Raw genomic sequence first — 17,236 nt, 5'->3', positions numbered from 1 at the left:
AAGCACTTAACACATGTCATCTATGGCACAAACTGTTTTTTGAACACTAAGCATCCTGTGTCTGTACGGGATTGAAGCCAGTATACTAGTCCTTGGGTAATTAAGATGTTTTTACTCTTGATACCAGCACCGTACTTCATTGCTTGTGTTTATAGGGTATAATTAGGAAGAAAGTGTCTTAATGCAAGTGGAAATGTATCTTAATTTCAAATGTTTAAGCAATTAAGAAAAACTAACACATCTTAAAGTTTACCACTTATGTATCCATTTCAAAATGTAAAATTCTTACATTTTAGAGCAGTTATATTTGAACAGGGGCAAAAGTTGCTTTATCTGTGCCATAAAAGTCACTGAGATTTTAAATCTTTCTGTGACTAACACCGAGACGTCTTTCTGGAAAGTTAACTTCATTACTCAGTCACATGCAGAGGATCAGCAGTTATCAGCAGAGGAGCGCCGTAAATGTACACTCAGATTCAAGTCTAGATACGTTTGAGTCCAGTTGTTTCATGAATATTAGCAACAACCAGATTTCTTTATTACCTGATCGGCTGAATGTTGAGCAGTGCATTTCCGTAAATGACCAACAGGAGGAGCCAGATTCTTAAAAATACAGTTTTATTTTATCACAGAACTTTTTTAAGCTGCAAATATGATCAACATTTTCTGATCCATGACTCCCATACAAACTACAATACACAGTACGGAAGAACAGACCAACGTTGTGCTTTTGAACAAACAGGCAGTTAGCATGTATACAGCTGGTATGAATAATATCATGTACAACTAAAGCAGACTTAAAAGAAAGAAAAGCATCTAAAAGGCCACAAATATATAACACTGATAGGCACCTCCCAATTCATGAGAACAAAACTCACTCAAAGAGCCGAGTGGTAAAGTTTGAACAGAATACTAAAAACTACTGATACAAAACTTATCTTACATAAAAAAATGAAAAAGCCAACTCATGACATTAAAAAAAATCCTCCTTATCTCACTCACAAATGGCACATTTCACGTCATGCATTCTAAAATACATGTGGCAAATGTGGTTTAACAGGAAGACACAGTAGCAGTATGAACGTCATCCTGTGGGCTGAAAATCTAGACAGAAACATGATAAACCAAATTGACCCACGCTGGTGCTTCTTCATCTAAATCTACAAACAGACAGTCAGCACTCTCTAAGACAATGAGTACTCAGCAGTTAGTGGCTCAGATTGTGGATTAAAACCTCGTCTTCAGGATTTATTCTGTGCTTATTCTTAAATAGGAAGTTTACGGACTAAGGTGACACTGAAAGCAGCGTTGAGCGAAGCGGTTTGCACACGGCACGTTAATGAGCCGTTTGATGGGTCTACCCTCCCTTCAAAATTCATAATTTCCACGTGTCTTCATGTATTTGGTTTGATCAAAGTTTAAAAGCTGCAACAGTACAGAGTGAAGTTATTTAAAAAAAAGTAGCGTTCAGGATCACAGTTTACAAACTGAGGGTAAAATGTACTGGTTTAAGCAGACTATCCGAACACCAGAATCTAAGAGCCTCATTTATAAAAATGTTGGGACTTTTTTTACACACCATCATAACTTCATGTGATTTCTAAAGTACGTGACTGATCATAAAACATTTTTATGAATCAGGCTCTAGGACGCTTCATGTACAGTCTTCATTACCTGCCTGGGATTTGTCTTATCTTGGAAAATTAAAAAACATCTACATGACGAGTCCGCTACAACTGATCTACTACACTTTTGGTTTTTGTCAAGTTGCCCTCTGAACTTCAATTCATCTCAGAGGAACAACCTGTTTGATAAATGGCATCGAGTTTTCGCACTGTGCTGCTGAGTTGGAAGACGTATATTCAGCAACATGTTTAGCTTATATTGGATGAGTCTCTAATGTACATCTGAGAAGACCGAGGGCCTCTAGTCTGCCGTCTCCTCTCAGTCAGAGGCTGTTGGCGGGTGAAGACAGGCAGTGTTTGAGGGGGGGGGGTCGTCTAATCTACGTCTAATGAGGGGTCTTCTGGAGCTCTTAGACCAAGGCCCTGAAAGCAAAGGAGACACCAGCGCCCAGCGCCAAGCCTAGGGATAGGAAGAAGGCCATGATGGCCCCCGCCGTCTCCGCCTCATGCTGTGGGACCTTCCTGCACAGAGACAAAGGGGGGACAGATCCATTAGGGAGGAGAGGTTCACCGTTAGAGACAAGGGATCGTTCAACATCATGGGAAATATAAATATATAAGGAGTTAGAAGACTTTTACTGATTTACTGGACTCAATCTTATCGTCCAATCAGCAGAAAGAATCTGCCAGGACTAATATAATCCCGTCTCAATGTAAGAGTTTTGACACAGGGTAGTTCTTACTTGGGTCCGAAGCACATGCAGATGCTGGCCAGGTATCCGTTGGAGAAGGCGAAGAAGATCATGAAGAAGATGTACCAGGCGTCGTGGGCGAACAGCACGGGGAGGAAGTTACGAGGCTGGACGTTACACAGCATGAAGAGAGGGATGAAGACGATCCTCAGACCCACCAGGACGGGGAGCCACATGCTGTCTTTCCCCGGCTGCAGAGAGAGAAACACTAACATCAGCCACAGGGACAGACTGAGAGTCATTATAACACTGAAACATCATTTAGGATGTTTCTATGTCCTGCAGACACTGATGTAGAGTATATGTGTTAGTGTAGGGCAGTGCTTCTCAAAGTGTGGTCCGCGGACCACTGGTGGCCCGTGAGTATATTAGTAAAATGTCACATATTAAATACATTTATTTAAGTTTTCCGCACTCTCGCGGCAATATCTCCGCAATGGAGCGAGCTTACGTTTCACTTTCGATTGCATGATATAGCCCAGCACAACACCTTCGTCACACATGTTGCCACTTGTTTGTACCATTTTCAGGCCATTTGTAATCTGTTCTAGAAAAACGATGTGGTTTTTTTTAGATTTCAAGAAGCGTTGAAAACAAACAATGGATATCTTTTATGAACATTTCTCCAGGCTGGAAGTAGATTTAGATGTGTTAGGAGTGAGATAGAGATTATTATCTAATATGTGCATCCAATGAAGCATTACATGAAGAGGCTGTTGTTGGGGCTGCAAAAAGTTTTTTTATTCTTATTTTGTAGGCAGACCATGCAGGCCAGCCCGATGGTTACCAAGGTTCATGTTTTAATAGCATTTTTACAACAAAAAAAAGCCGACGCGAGCCTAACATGTGAAAAAATGGCTTAGATCTCAGAGAGTTAAACTTGGGCCTGCGACCATAGTTTAACTGTATTTTGTTTTGAAAATCCACAGCGGAGCTTTGTGTCGTACTACATGCGGTGTGTTTTGCATTTCTCTCAGTAGCCAATGATCTGTGAGTCTGTTGGCTCGGACATAAACTCCGTAATAAATGTAGTCTACATTTCATAAGAGGTGTAAAACCTGAGCATTTTAAATGGCATTTGAACAAAAATGCTTATATAATCTGTAGTTGTATTCGTATTGTTGATTTAATGTGTGAACGAGGCGATATAGAGAAGGTTAAGGTATCATTATTAGGCTGTAATTTGTTATAAACTGTTGGAGTGGTAAGCAGGCTTTTTGTTTTGGATATTTGTGGAGTTAGGTGGTCCGCGAGTGTTTTTTTATTGGTTAAGAGGTCCTTGGTATGAAAAGGTTTGAGAAACACTGGTGTAGGGCGATTAGAAAAGCAAAAACGAGCTCAAATTGCAGTTTGTTTTTGGACATTTTTTCAGAATTGTATTTTACCTACAGTATTAAATTGTCATCCCTTTAAGAGTAATTAAGAGTTAGAGCTAGAGGAACAAAGATTGTACTTATCGCCCAATCCTAATGTCTGCACAGACAGATTACTCTGGGTGCTTTAAGGGCAGAAAAGGTATGAAGTAGTTAAGATAATTTTCGGGGCTTTTTGCTTTTGCCTCTATGTGATAGGACAGCTGAGGATAGTCAGTAACACTGGAAGGAGAGAGGGGAAGAGATGCATGATGCAGCACAGGGTCACGGCTGAATTTATTCCCAGTTATACATGAAGCGCCCACTCTACCAGGTGTGCTCCCAAGACCCCACTGTGGGTGTCTTTCCCCAAGTCCTTATAAATTGTTCTTCACATCTCTCGTGACATTTTCCTTTGAGGTCAAGGAAATATGGTTAGAAAACAACACAGGAAGAAGCTGTATTCGCTTTTCCACTGTAGCCTTGGAGCCACTAAGCACCAACGGGATCCTGATCAGTGCAATGATAGTAAATGCACTCACATGGTCTCGGAGCAGCTGACTGCAGTTATCTGACTGCACTCATGACAAGCTGCATTCCTGTGCAGGTCAGACGGAGTAACTCACTGTACAGAATTCATTTATTTAATTCTGGTTACTTCCTCAGGAGCGCAGGAAATTAGACTTGTAAATTTAGAATTTGTATGGGTCTGTTCCAGAAAGGAGTCTAAACTTTACAGACAAGTTTAGACAACACATTCAAATTGAGGCCACACAAGACATTGGTTATCAAGTGGTGACGGAGAGAGCTGTGGTAAAAACCTATAATCATTTATAAAGGCAGTATCACAATACAAATGTATGACAACAGAAACAATGCCCAGTGTGTCAGGCTTCTTATCTAAAGCTGCCAGCGTTCATTCAGCTGTTCAAGTAACAGGGGGAACACCTTCAAAAAGACCAGTCTTTCTACTCAGATCCTAAAACCACTTCCTTTTAAGCACTTTTCCCCAAAATAAACCTCTGATCTCAGCACAACAAAAATATTCTCCTTCATTTCCTAGTGACTGATGTTTTTACAGTCTCGACTTATTTGTGAGTAAACATTAAATGCAGCCAAAGGCTTCTACTAAAGTGTCTGTTGTCCAGAGCACCATTCTCCCGCTAGACATCAGCACATCACACTAAATATTTTTGTGCTGTATATCAATGGATTTGTTGGCCGGGCTTGGTGAGGAGGCAGAGTCTATGCTTTTACTACCTGTATATCTACAAAGGGGTAGTTTTGGATTTTTTTCTGGTGGTATTTTTACAGTTGTAAGTAGCAGCATAGATAAGGTAACTTTAAGACCTTGTGAGACTGAGGCTAAGCTAATCTGTGACAAGTTTCTATATTAATGTTCTGCCTGAATATATCCCCTAAACTTGCACGAATGAGTTACGTCCGAGCTTGAGAACTGATAGATCCCAAGGAGAAAGTCCAAAGCTCCAGAGAAGTTTGCAGTCAGTGATTGTTGGTAGATTCAGTATTTGTGTTGTGGAGTTGTTACTGACCCACATACAGACGGCCGTCAGACTCCTGCCGGCCCAGTCCATTAGGTTGAAAAGGAGGAAACACGACACGGGGATGAAGTAAGTTTCTGAAAAGGGACAAAAACAAACCAGCTGTTGTCAACAACAAGCCTGCAGATGTATTTGCTTGAGACAAAAACCTCAGTGGGATAAAAAGCTGGAGTTAAAAAACCTAATGGGGTCAGTCAGCATTGCTTCCCAGCAGTCACAGCACAGAAAGTCATCAATCATAACAGCCTTAGAAACATCTCAAAATACTTTTAAACTGTGTTCTGCTTCGACTCCGGGGCGTGTGAATCCAAGCAGACAAAAGCTTACTGTGCTCAAAGCTGAAACTGTTTGAGGGCTACATTGCTAACTAAAGAATATACTAAAGTGATTCCAGAGTTCCTAAAGGCTGCTCTCATATTAATGAACTCTTTGTCCTGTCTGCTACATTCACAATTTAAACTACATGGATCTGCAATGACAGTAACAGTCTAATTTAGGGGATACAAATGAGCAGAAAAAGATCCAGGTCAGTCCATACTAATGTAGAGTTACCTCCAATTTTCTCACAATATCCTCAGAAAAGACAAGATATGATTGCCCCATAAACACACCCTTACTGTCTGAGGTGAGGAGTTACATATCTTCAGATTTTCTTGTAAGGAAATGTTGGCTGATAACGTTATGCAGATAAATGCCATCCCTCTCAAATGTCAGATTATCAGTGTGAGTGGCTCAGTAGCTCCTGCAGCTTTGTACAGATGTTAGAGATGGAGACTCACCCCAGGCTCCTCCATTTGCCACCGTCGTCTTGACCTCCACTGTGACTGCCGGGAATGTTCCAATGGTGACGGTGAAGATGAAGCACACGGACAGAGCCATCACCCAGATCTGAAAGAACAGCAACAAATGTTATGGAATTATATTTGATTGTCTTTTTGTTTTCCACTGAGACAGACGTGTTGTGTGATATTATATTAATCAACTGATTCAGTACGAAGCGGTTTATGTCTAAGCTGTTATGGGATGCTGAATGGCAGCAAAGGTTGGTCAATCAAGAAGTTTTTTAATAGAAGATTGGCATCCATTTATTTTTGTTAGTGTTTGTATATATATATCTTAGTGTTTCACCTGTTTGAAGATGTTTACCACAGACACGGTGGGTTTGGCCTCTTCCTCCGTCAGACTCACCACCGGCCGCTTCTCTTCTGTACTATCTGAGAAACAAACAAACAAGCAAATTCAGAGGTTTTGGCTCCCATGGTTAGTGTGTAGTAAACAGAGCATACTGTGGGTGTGAGGGAGAGGCTAAGGCGACACAGAGACCAGAAATAATCCAAACGGCATGTCTGACGTGTTGGTTCTGTGGGTTTTTCTCCCGGGAAGTAAAAGTCATGATTGTTTTTCCTGTTTTTATTAGTTTTGCACTGCTGCAAGGACTCAGCCTTAGTATATTCAGCCTTAGTATATGCAGCCTTAGTATATGCAGCCTTAGTATAAGCCTTAGGTCCTGATTAACATTAAACTCTCATGGTTGAATCACCCATACAACAGTTAAGCAACTGTGTTACAACATGTGTGATTATTTGACAAAAAGGTACAAGTCTGAATATATTGAAACGTAACAAAAACAGATTACTAAAACAAAACTTAAAACATCTACTGTTATCTTTCGGTTTGCGATTTGGCCTGAGAAAACAAGGCATTTTAAGACATGCACTGTCTGGGACATAGAGAAACTGGGATGAACAATCACCATAAACCAATGATTAATCATATTGCCTGTGTTGTTATCTGCTAGCAGAAAACATTCATTTAAATGAAAATGGTTGCAGCCATAAGTGTCAGTACCTTTTTTGAGTAAGTCCATCTTGTTCTCCTCATCAGTAGCGGGTCTGGATCCATTACTCTCCATGAAGTACTGGAAAAACTCCTGTCAAAAAACAACAACAACATAATGAGCTGAGCCAGTAGAGCTAAGATGAGAGATCACACTCTCTGAGATGTGGTACATTTTCTCTGACAGATGTGTAAATCCATCACCTCACAAAGAGAAGGGTTTGGACTGATACCAACAAAAGAAGACTAACCCTAATATACCACCTATATAAAAGCATTCAGCTCTTATCGCATGTTTACAAAAAAGTTAATGAGAGAAACAGATACTAGAAAGAATTAACTACAAAGTTTGATTTAGAGGAGACTCACCATCCTGGGCAGAACGATGTAGGCCAGGATGGCGAGGAGAATAACCACGCAGGCTGTGATGAAGTAACCGAAGGCGCTGTCCTGCAGGGCGGATCCCGCTGCACACAGAGACAAGAAGCACAGAGTCATTAGGGTTTTTAAAGACTGTCATTAGTGATGATACAACTTAACAGTTTTCTATAGCTTTAGGAAAATGCCCAGGTAAGTTATTTTCATTATCGAAGGTAAATGTTCACCATTTCTCTTGATAAATGACTCATTGGTTTTATATATAGTTTAACTAAGAAATTAAACAACAGCTCTAAACTGTAGTGTAATTGAAACTGAACCATCAGAAACTCGGGCACCATCATGGGCTTCAAGAGCTCAATGAATATCTAGTAATCATTACTACAATCAACGGCCTCAAACTTCCATTCAGGTTGAAATGAAACCATCTCAAGTCCCAACAATAAATAAAACGTTGTAAGTGTTTACTTTAGAGACGGCTCTATCAGGTAATCAAACTGTAGCATGTACTTGAACTTTGTGAATAAGTATTTGTGTGGTGTCTATGCATATATGTTTTCAATAAATAATGGCAACATACAGCTGTTTAAAGTTATTGATAAAATCGATAAAGTGTTCTCATTGCATTATAAGAATAGGTATGAACAACACTTTACAAAATTCACCCTCACGCTCCATCATTTATCATTAGCACGTCTCATGGGTTGAGAAGGAGAGATTTATCTCTTTATATTTATATTTATTATATTTTTTTTGTTAGATTTTGAAAACAAGCTAGAGGTTATCGAACTGATAACTGCATGCATGTGTCGGGAGTCAGAGCACGGAGGAAGCCAAATCTGTGAGCAACAATCCCGTGAGCCAAAACACTTCTGAGCAACTTAGTCTGTTTTTATAATTCTGTCCAGAGATTGAACATCTGGCTGACCTCTTACCAAAAGTTAACTTTCTGTCATTAAAATGTGTGTTTATAAGAGTTACAAATTGTGCAAGAGTTGGAAAGACATATTTCTAGAAATGTAACTGTAGTAGACGGGGGTCGTGCAGCTTGTGCTTGACACATTTCCACTTCTAACACCAGTGCTAAACCTCCTAAAAATTGCTAAACCTTCCTAATGCATTTCCTAACATTCGGTCTATATGCTGTAAAATGTATTATCTCTTCGATTTACACACGGCATCTATTGCACGTCTGTCCGTCCTGGGAGAGGGATCCCTCCTCTGTTGCTCTCCCTGAGGTTTCTCCCATGTTCCCTTTAAACTGTGGGGTTTCTCTGGAAGTTTTTCCTTGTACGATGTGAGGGTCTAAGGACAGAGGGTGTCGTTTTTCTCATACTGATATTCTGAATAATCTGTGCTGTTGTATTTGCTGTAAAGTGTCTCTACTGTAGGCTATTTTTATTATATGTACAGCACTTTGGCTCGACCAAAAATCGTTTATAAATGTGCTATATAAATAAAACTTGATTTGATTTAAAAAAGTCTATGTATAGCAATGGTAGGCGCGTTGTGTTGTTGTTGTTATTTGGTGTGAATGCTGAGAATCATTCTCCCACATTCCTCATCATTTAATTCAAACATCAACATGTTCAGAAATCAACGGCTATTACTCCTGGCATTCCTAACTTTCAAGAAACATTAACAATAATTCATCCAAATTGTATGAGTTCAGCGTCAGCTTTTCAGCATTCACACCGCAGTTTCTTCAGGAATTGCATTGTCTAGTTGTCATGTTGTGCATCATGTTTAAATGGTAGAAGAAGAGCTGTGAGAGACATACATGCCAGAGCGCAGATCATGGAGAAAGCGGCGAAGGTGCCGGCCAGCCCCTGTCCGCTCATGATGGGCGTCGTGTAGGAGGCGGGCAGAATCCCTGCCAGCCCAAACAGACTGCTCTGGAGAATCGCCCCGAACGCTGGGAACAAGACAGGATATTTAAGAATTAGCATATTTTAAAGAGTCGCTGTGACACAGAAACAACACACTGACACACAGCAATAAAAAGAGGCCCATCAAATATAAACCACAGACCCCGTTTCTAAACCATGGAGCAAATGAATTGTTTAACATTACTGTTATGTAACTATTTTCCTTCTCTCACTTTACACTAAGAAGTAAACAATGAGGCTTTTTCATATAAACTCGAATCACACTGATGGATTTAACCGTTTATACATCGACTGTGGAGTTGAATTAGCTGCAGATATCTTGTAACACATGTCCGCTGAGAGGAATGTGCCGACGTTCGATATCAAAGCGTCGAGGTCACGATGCCCCCCCCCCCCCTAAATAAAACATGATGGGATGTTCCTCATGAGGACCTGAGGGTCAGGACCGGCCCAACGGGTATGAGGAGGGGGGGTGAGCTTATCCCCGCTGCTTACTGAGTCATTGCAAATAAACAAACCCAGTGCGATTACAGAATGTGTTCTGAAGCTCAGTGTGGTAAGAGGGAAGATGTGTGTTTGTGTGTGTGAGTGTGGAACCATATGAAAGCAATTTTCCACACACAGTGGATGCAGATGATGTTGACCAAAGATACATGGAAATAATTATTTGCATGACTTCAATGTGGAAACGGGATATAAATAAACAATTGTAGCCAGTGCTGCAATAAAATCTGCCTTTATGAGGGTTATAAGGTTGTTTCCTTTTGTTTTGATATCAGTCTAAGCGGTCTTTTAAAGAAGGAAGAGAGACTTTCCTCGCAGAGAGTTTTGAAGGATGATTATTACTTCTGTATTTGGAAACTCACAGTTGATGCAGATGATTTTGATCATAGTGATGGTGAAGAAGGGGAGAGGACCCACGTCGATCTTCACTAACACCGCGGTCAACAGGAAGACCACCAGGATGACCGCCAGGCTGCCAATGATGCGAAGCTTCTGAGGAATCCTGAGAGCGGAAACACAGAGAGAATGAAATTGACTTAATGTTTGTTTCAACAATACAATACAGCAACATTAGCCATATCCATTGTGGACACTGTAGGAGCAGAGGTGGGAAGTAGTGGAGTACAAATACTTTGTTACTGTACTTAAGCATATTTTCTGGTATTAGTACTTTACTCCACTACTTATTCTGACACCTTTTTACTTCTTACATGTTGAACCCAAATACCTGTACTTTCTACTTCTTACATTTTCCAAACAGGCTGGTTCCTTTATTTTGAATGTGTGTATGGTGCGTGATCATTATTATTTAGAGTCATTGCGTGCCTATTGATTTGAACACGATCCGTGTATCCATCATTTCCTGGTCTTCTCTAAAGAAGAGGGACCAATGAGAACGTTGTCATGTTGCCGTTGTTCAGCATTCATTAGCTAACAATGACATTATTGTTCTATTAATATAAGGGAGGTCAGGTACTGTTTAAAACAGCTGGTAGTTATGGGTACTTTTTACTGAAGTACATTTCAAAGCCTCTTTACTTTTACTTGAGTAAAGAAGTTTAGGTCAGTACTTCTACTTTTACCAGAGTATTTTTAAACACGAGTATCTGTACTTCTACTTGAGTAAAGGATGTGTGTACTTTTGCCATCTCTGTGTAGGAGTAAATAAAACAAATAAATGCCATTCATTAAAAAAAATCGTATAATAAAAGTAAATACATATGCCTATGGTCATGAAGGATGGGTCATGACCGAAAGAACGAGATCGCGGATACAAGCAGCCGAGATGGGTTTTCTCCGCAGGGTGGCTGGTGTCTCCCTTAGGGATAAGGTGAGAAGTTCGGTCATCAGGGAGGGACTCGGAGTTGAGCCGCTCCTCCTTCGCGTCGAAAGGAGCCAGTTGAGGTGGTTCGGGCACCTAGTTAGGATGCCACCTGGGCGCCTCCCTAGGGAGGTGTTCCAGGCACGTCCAGCTGGGAAGAGACCAAGGGGTAGACCTAGGACCAGGTGGAGGGATTATATCTCTTCGCTGGCCTGGGAGCGCCTTGGGATCCCCCAGTCAGAGCTGGTTGATGTCGCCAGGGAAAAGAAAGTTTGGGGCTCTCTGCTGGAACTGCTACCCCCGCGACCCGACCACGGATAAGCGGGAGAAGATGGATGGATGGATGGACATATGCAACCCCACGTATTCATCACATAATAGAACAGGGTTTGGAACAAAGCGGGAGAACACAGGATATATTTTTGAATGTGGTGTGAGAACGATGAGGAACATATGGAGAAAAATTGAGAAAATGTTTCCTGTTACGATGGGAAGAAGGTCATGATTCTTCTAAGTGAGTTAAGTTACTTTCAAACATGAGGTTGAAGAGATTGTCAAATAGAGTGCATCGAGTCGAACAGGCCTTTGTTTATCAAAAGAAGGGAAAGGAACAAATCTAGAGGGAGAAAGCAGACAAAAAGGGTCCACGAAATCTATATAATATATAATAAACTGAGGTAGTGAGGTCAAGCAGATGATGGAGGGAAAGTAGAGAACATAAATAGCATTCCTGGGTGTGTTTTTGCCTGGGCAGAATCAGCCGTGGTCAGGGTCCACCCCAGATCTCCCTCGATCCCACTCTAATTAAAGTAAACATGGCATACAAAGACCCACACAACAGGATCATGTTACGTATAGCGGCGAGGTAGGCAGAAAGAAAGGGTGAGCCAAGGTGCAGAATTTGAATGTTGTGTTACCAAATGTTTTTCTCTTGGGTTTAACTTGTTGCTTCCTATGGGTGGGGAAGTGAGAATGCTAGACACAAGGCTGCAAATTACATAAATCACTGGAGTGTAGAGTTGTTTTCTGTATGAGTGTGTCAGTGCAGAGCAGGGCGGGAGCTTGAAAAGTGTTTTCTAAAAGATGTACCTCTGGTGCAGGAAGGAGTTGAGGCAGGTGAAGATGAGCAGAGGCACCATGGCACAGAGCGTCATCACGTTGTTAAACTTTGACTCCAGAACGCTGCGAGTATCTCCATCTGCCAACGTCTCATTGGTCTGAGTGGTGGAGGGCGTGTCCTTCAGCCTGCTGGTGAAGTACTGAAGGAAAGGATGGAGGGAAGCACATTTGTCACAATGGTGATGAGCTCCTGAAACTCAGCAGCAACAGTGAGGGATGATTAAATGAGTATGGAGTCACTAGTTTGCACAAGCATGTCATTCGCAGAGAAGGAAGTAGCATATAGTTACTTTCTAGAACATCTCAGGAAACTAAGCTATCTTACAATTATAGTTTCCCAAAATAGCAAAACTAGACCTTTTTAATATAATAATGGTATAATACATAATCCTATACATTATAATGTAATATAGCTCACATTAGCTTGTGCAATTTAAAAACCTGTGACCGAGTACATAAGAAAGAAAAAGTGGTTTGTTTGGCTGTAACCTTTCTTAAATAATAATAAAATCAAGCGTTTGCACTTATAGATATTGGCAACATAGTTATTTATAAACCATATGTCTGGTCCATATCTTAAAGCACCTTTTTTTATCCAAGTGGAATTCCAACAAACAAGCACTAAGCTACGTGAGCTTTATCAGAAAGCCCCCTGAGGGTGGGTGCAAATGAACTCCCCCGGGACAATGAAGTAGAAATTCCTCATCTTAAGAAGTTAACCCCTTAAAGCTGAGAAAGAATGGCGGGTAATTAGAGAGTCTGTACCCCTGCCGTGCAAATCCACCTGGCTGGACTCAGGTCAGCCGCACTGCGTGAAACCAGGTGGTTTTGGAGGGAAATGTAAACAAACAATCTTTGTTTTCTCAAAGTTAGATGACCTTCTTTTAAGTGGACTTTAACCTCTTAATTAACTAATGGATAACCACACGGCCACCAACAGGGCTTTCCCTCTCACGTCCATCTGTGTGTTGTTATGAGGATTAACCGCATTAAGCTGCAAATATTTTCATATCCAAGGATTAAAATGGGTCCTAAGGGTTGTTTAACTTACCATAGTTGCCGTCATGAAGAAATTCCACGGTAAGAGGGTTCCCAGGCCCAGGATGAAGAAAATGATCCATACTGCATTGTATCTGGGAAAGAGACAAAAGGATGTTCACATGAATTAAGTCATTAAACTGTATATCAACAAACAATTTAGAACAAGTGGCTTTCATCCAGATCTAATTCTGCACATACTGTAAGTTAAACAGGAACTGAAAATAGTGTATTGACCGTAATAAGTGCAGGATGGACATAAACAGAGAGTTTTCTTTTAACAGTTTCTCTTACTTGTCCCGAGGTGCGTTGAGGGCCGTCATGTTCCTCGTTAAGCAGACAGAGTCACGTGCTCACTCAGGATTTGATCAGGTGGCACCAGGTCTGAAATGCACAGATAACAAATGCATGTTTCCAATGTGAGAGAAGCAACAGCAACATTTTTATCATCGGCAGCCATGTCTCTCCTTTCTATATTAAGATATGTTAATTAGCCAGGCAATGTGAGGGCCAACAGAACAATTATTAATGGTCTGCGAAAGGTCATTTGAACAGAAAATAAAACAATAAACCAACATAGTTAAAATTGTAAGATTCTGTTTGAAATTAGCTACACATTTAGTGGAAGCACGCCAGCATCAGTGGTAGAGAACTTGACATTTGAGACCCAGCTCAACTTCCCATTTCTGTGTTAGCGTCTGAGATGAAAATTCAGACTTCTTGGGAGAGTTACATAACAGTTGTGAAACTCACAAGACAACTTCACATGAGTCGGAAACAACACGTGCTTTACCTCACAAAACATTCCTCATCAATGTGCTCCACAGTACAAAATAAATGCAAACACATTTCTAACCTTAAAAGAAAACCACTTACTTCAATTAGGAAGAAAGAGACTCCTCTGGTCAGATGCACAACTAAATCAAAGTCTGAGCAAGCTGTGCAGGCTTCACTTATACCATGCAGCGGTTTTGTAGGTTGACACCCCGCTGTCTTCAGCTCGTTGGACATGCCCCTATTGGCATCTCAGTGTCCATCCCTCCTTCTTCCCTTCACCTCAAACTCCCTTTTCTCCTTGATCCTTCCGACACACTTTTACATTCTTGGCATGCGTTGAGTCTTTTGACGTTATGATGTCAACTCCTAGATTTCTATCAGTTGCAAGTAAACAAGTTGAGTTTAAAGTCCTCAGAAAAGACTGAAATGTCTCTAGCCTTTACATTCCTATCTCTTCCACACTTCTGATTCCCCATAACACCAATGTTCTCCTCCATTTTGCCCCATCGTTTCCTACTGCTTACTCATTCCTCACCTCATTTCATCCGCTGTTCTCCTGCACTTCTAGTTCTATTATTAATATGTTCCCATCTGTTGCTAACCTGGCTTGAATGTGGCATGTTGGTGTCCTACTACCTCCTATTACTTCTCTTTCCATACATTCAACTCTCCTTTGGGACGGGGTATGCCCGCATAAAAATAGTTGCAAATAATGCGAAAAGGTCCAATTTGAAAGCAAATCAATACATCTGATTGCTCTGTATTTGTTTGCAAGTGTATATATGATCTAAAATACGTTTGGTTACCTACAATTTCACCTCAAACTGTTAATTTTGCACTAAAGCTTCTAATTAAAAGTAAAAATACGCGGTAGTATTTAATAAACACCGAAATATACCAAAGATGGTTTAACAATGTTGTTGTTTCATATAGTCTATTGAATAATTGATATACCAGAATACATGCTAGATCGTGATATTTTTTGTGAAATGTAATAACCTATATGTCCATAGAAGATTTTGGTCATACACCACAGCCCTACTCTCATCTCCACCCTTTACTAATCCGCCACCATCTCTCCCTTCTCTAGCGTCTTCCCCTGTGATCCTGAGGGAAGACATGTGCGGAAATAGCTGTGTGACAACTTCTCCAAACAGAATTTATTTTCTACAAGACACTTCTTAAAAAACACAGAGCAATTTGGCATCAAATCAAGCTAAACAACAGAAGGCCAAGTTTATATACATTTAATACATTGACTTTTATAGTAAATTAGGTCAATTTCTTTCCCCCGACGCGCACAGGTGAGGTGAAACTTCCAATGATTTCTCACTATTCCACTTGTCCAAGGGGGGCAGAAATGCTCCAAGAAATGCAAAATAAGCAGACAGCTCACAAATAAATAGGATGGGATATAAATAGTGGTGTAAAAAATCGAATTGACAACAATTGTATTGTCCATATAGTGATACAACCTGTGACTTACATCCCAAGTAAACAATGCAAGTTTCCCACTTCATGATTCCCAAATCATCTTTGTATATGTTTTATGCATTAATCCGTTTCAAAGACCTTAATCATAGACACAGTGCATGTTGGTAAGTAATGCTTGATTTCAAAATAGATTCAGAAAGGACCCAGGACAGGAGAGCTCTGCAGCGAGTGTTCAGAAATGCCCAGAGCTTCACTGGTTACTTCCCGACCGATCCTCAGTGATATAGGGCAGAAGAGGTGCCTGCAAAGAGCCCAGGATATTAAAAAAAAACATACCAGCCTGTTCACCCTGCTGCTGTCTGGCAAGAGATACAGAAGGATCAGCTGTCGTATCTCCACGCTATGAAGCTGCTTCTTGCCTTAGGCCGTGAGACTCCTGAATGTATCCTCCTTAGTTATTTTAGTATCGAATGGCAATATAACTGCATTTGCCCAATCCTGTGTTGTATACTCACACATTTCCTTCAAGATTCAAGGCTTTATTGTCCTATGGCAATGCACAACTTAAGTCACAGGCTCCTCCAACAGTGCAACATGCATATATAGGACATAAAACAAAAAAAACAGATACAATTGTGCAAGAGAATGTTTTGTTTGATTATGAAGCGATGGATATTTTGGATACAGAAAAAGAGGCCAATGATTCATCTGGATGACATTAGTTTTTGGTCTCAGTAAAGCAGTACTCTAAATGAAGAGGGCCACACACACACTATCATGCATCTAAAATATACTGATCCAGCAAAGTGCAAGCCGGAGAAAACAACTGTCTATGGGGAAGGTATAGACAGGTCTTCATGGCATGTGAGATGGGACAAAGCCCAACAGACATGAGACTATTAAACAAGTCCGCATGCAAACAAAGCACAACAGGAACTTTACCACGAGACCAGGCATGCACAATAAATAAAGACTAGAAGCTGACTGATAATCGGCTGACCAATATAGCAGCTGATATTTGCCCAATCCCTGATTAATGGCAAATATTTTGGTTGATAGGCAATAAAGATATGATAATAACCCATCAATACTTGCTTCTAATGGTAAACACCAATAAGATAACGACTAATTTCACACGTCTGTATTTTTGTCGTTGGCTTGTTTAAATGGCCATTTGAGTAAAAACATGGAACATTTGTATTTTCTGTCAATTCCTTAATTATTGTCCAAACTTTATCACAACCAATGGCATTACTATCAGAAAACACACCATGTCCCAGATTCCTGTAGTCATTCCTCTCTTAACCCAACATGTCCTCGGATGGAGCCAGCTGGCATGAGATGCATGGTGTTGAAATGTCGCCCCCCCCACCCCCCCCCCCCCACACACACACACACACACACACACACTTTGCAGTCTGTAGAGTGGTTTGGCATCAGTCGGACACTTTAACTAGCTGGCCTCTTACGGACATCCAACTCCAGCAATCAGTACTCCAATGGAAAAAAGATTTAACTGGGTGACACTAATTTATGTTTTCCTCCTCGAATTTAGAGGGTATGTACATGGGTCGAATCTTTCCAAATAGGCTAGCCCTGGCCTGGTCCCAATTGTGTGCAAAGGTTTAAGGGAGTAACTTGAAAACCTG

At 40.8% G+C, this 17,236-nt stretch overlaps 1 protein-coding gene across 3 annotated transcripts in view; it reads right to left on the bottom strand.

Annotated features, from left to right (window-relative positions):
- Nucleotides 1-599: 599 nt before the first annotated feature.
- Nucleotides 600-17,236, bottom strand: part of LOC117560958 (equilibrative nucleoside transporter 1-like) — a 40,210-nt gene continuing 23,573 nt past the window's right edge. For 2 of the 3 annotated variants that reach the window (XM_034238118.1, XM_034238116.1), the window contains exons 2-13: nucleotides 13,671-13,760; nucleotides 13,390-13,471; nucleotides 12,309-12,478; nucleotides 10,261-10,400; nucleotides 9,286-9,420; nucleotides 7,497-7,594; nucleotides 7,140-7,221; nucleotides 6,420-6,505; nucleotides 6,071-6,179; nucleotides 5,283-5,368; nucleotides 2,369-2,568; nucleotides 600-2,147 (exon numbers count right to left, since the gene is read on the bottom strand). In XM_034238118.1, the coding sequence (XP_034094009.1) occupies nucleotides 2,036-2,147; nucleotides 2,369-2,568; nucleotides 5,283-5,368; nucleotides 6,071-6,179; nucleotides 6,420-6,505; nucleotides 7,140-7,221; nucleotides 7,497-7,594; nucleotides 9,286-9,420; nucleotides 10,261-10,400; nucleotides 12,309-12,478; nucleotides 13,390-13,471; nucleotides 13,671-13,699 (1,329 nt within the window). In that variant the 5' untranslated portion in view covers nucleotides 13,700-13,760 and the 3' untranslated portion in view covers nucleotides 600-2,035. Of the gene's footprint in view, nucleotides 2,148-2,368; nucleotides 2,569-5,282; nucleotides 5,369-6,070; nucleotides 6,180-6,419; nucleotides 6,506-7,139; nucleotides 7,222-7,496; nucleotides 7,595-9,285; nucleotides 9,421-10,260; nucleotides 10,401-12,308; nucleotides 12,479-13,389; nucleotides 13,472-13,670; nucleotides 13,761-14,252; nucleotides 14,321-17,236 lie in introns of those variants that run through there. The other variant, XM_034238117.1, reaches the window with a different exon arrangement.

This window comes from Gymnodraco acuticeps, unplaced genomic scaffold, assembly GCF_902827175.1.
Source record: "Gymnodraco acuticeps unplaced genomic scaffold, fGymAcu1.1, whole genome shotgun sequence".
NCBI lineage: Eukaryota > Metazoa > Chordata > Actinopteri > Perciformes > Bathydraconidae > Gymnodraco > Gymnodraco acuticeps.
This window is presented reverse-complemented; position numbering and strand designations above follow the sequence as displayed.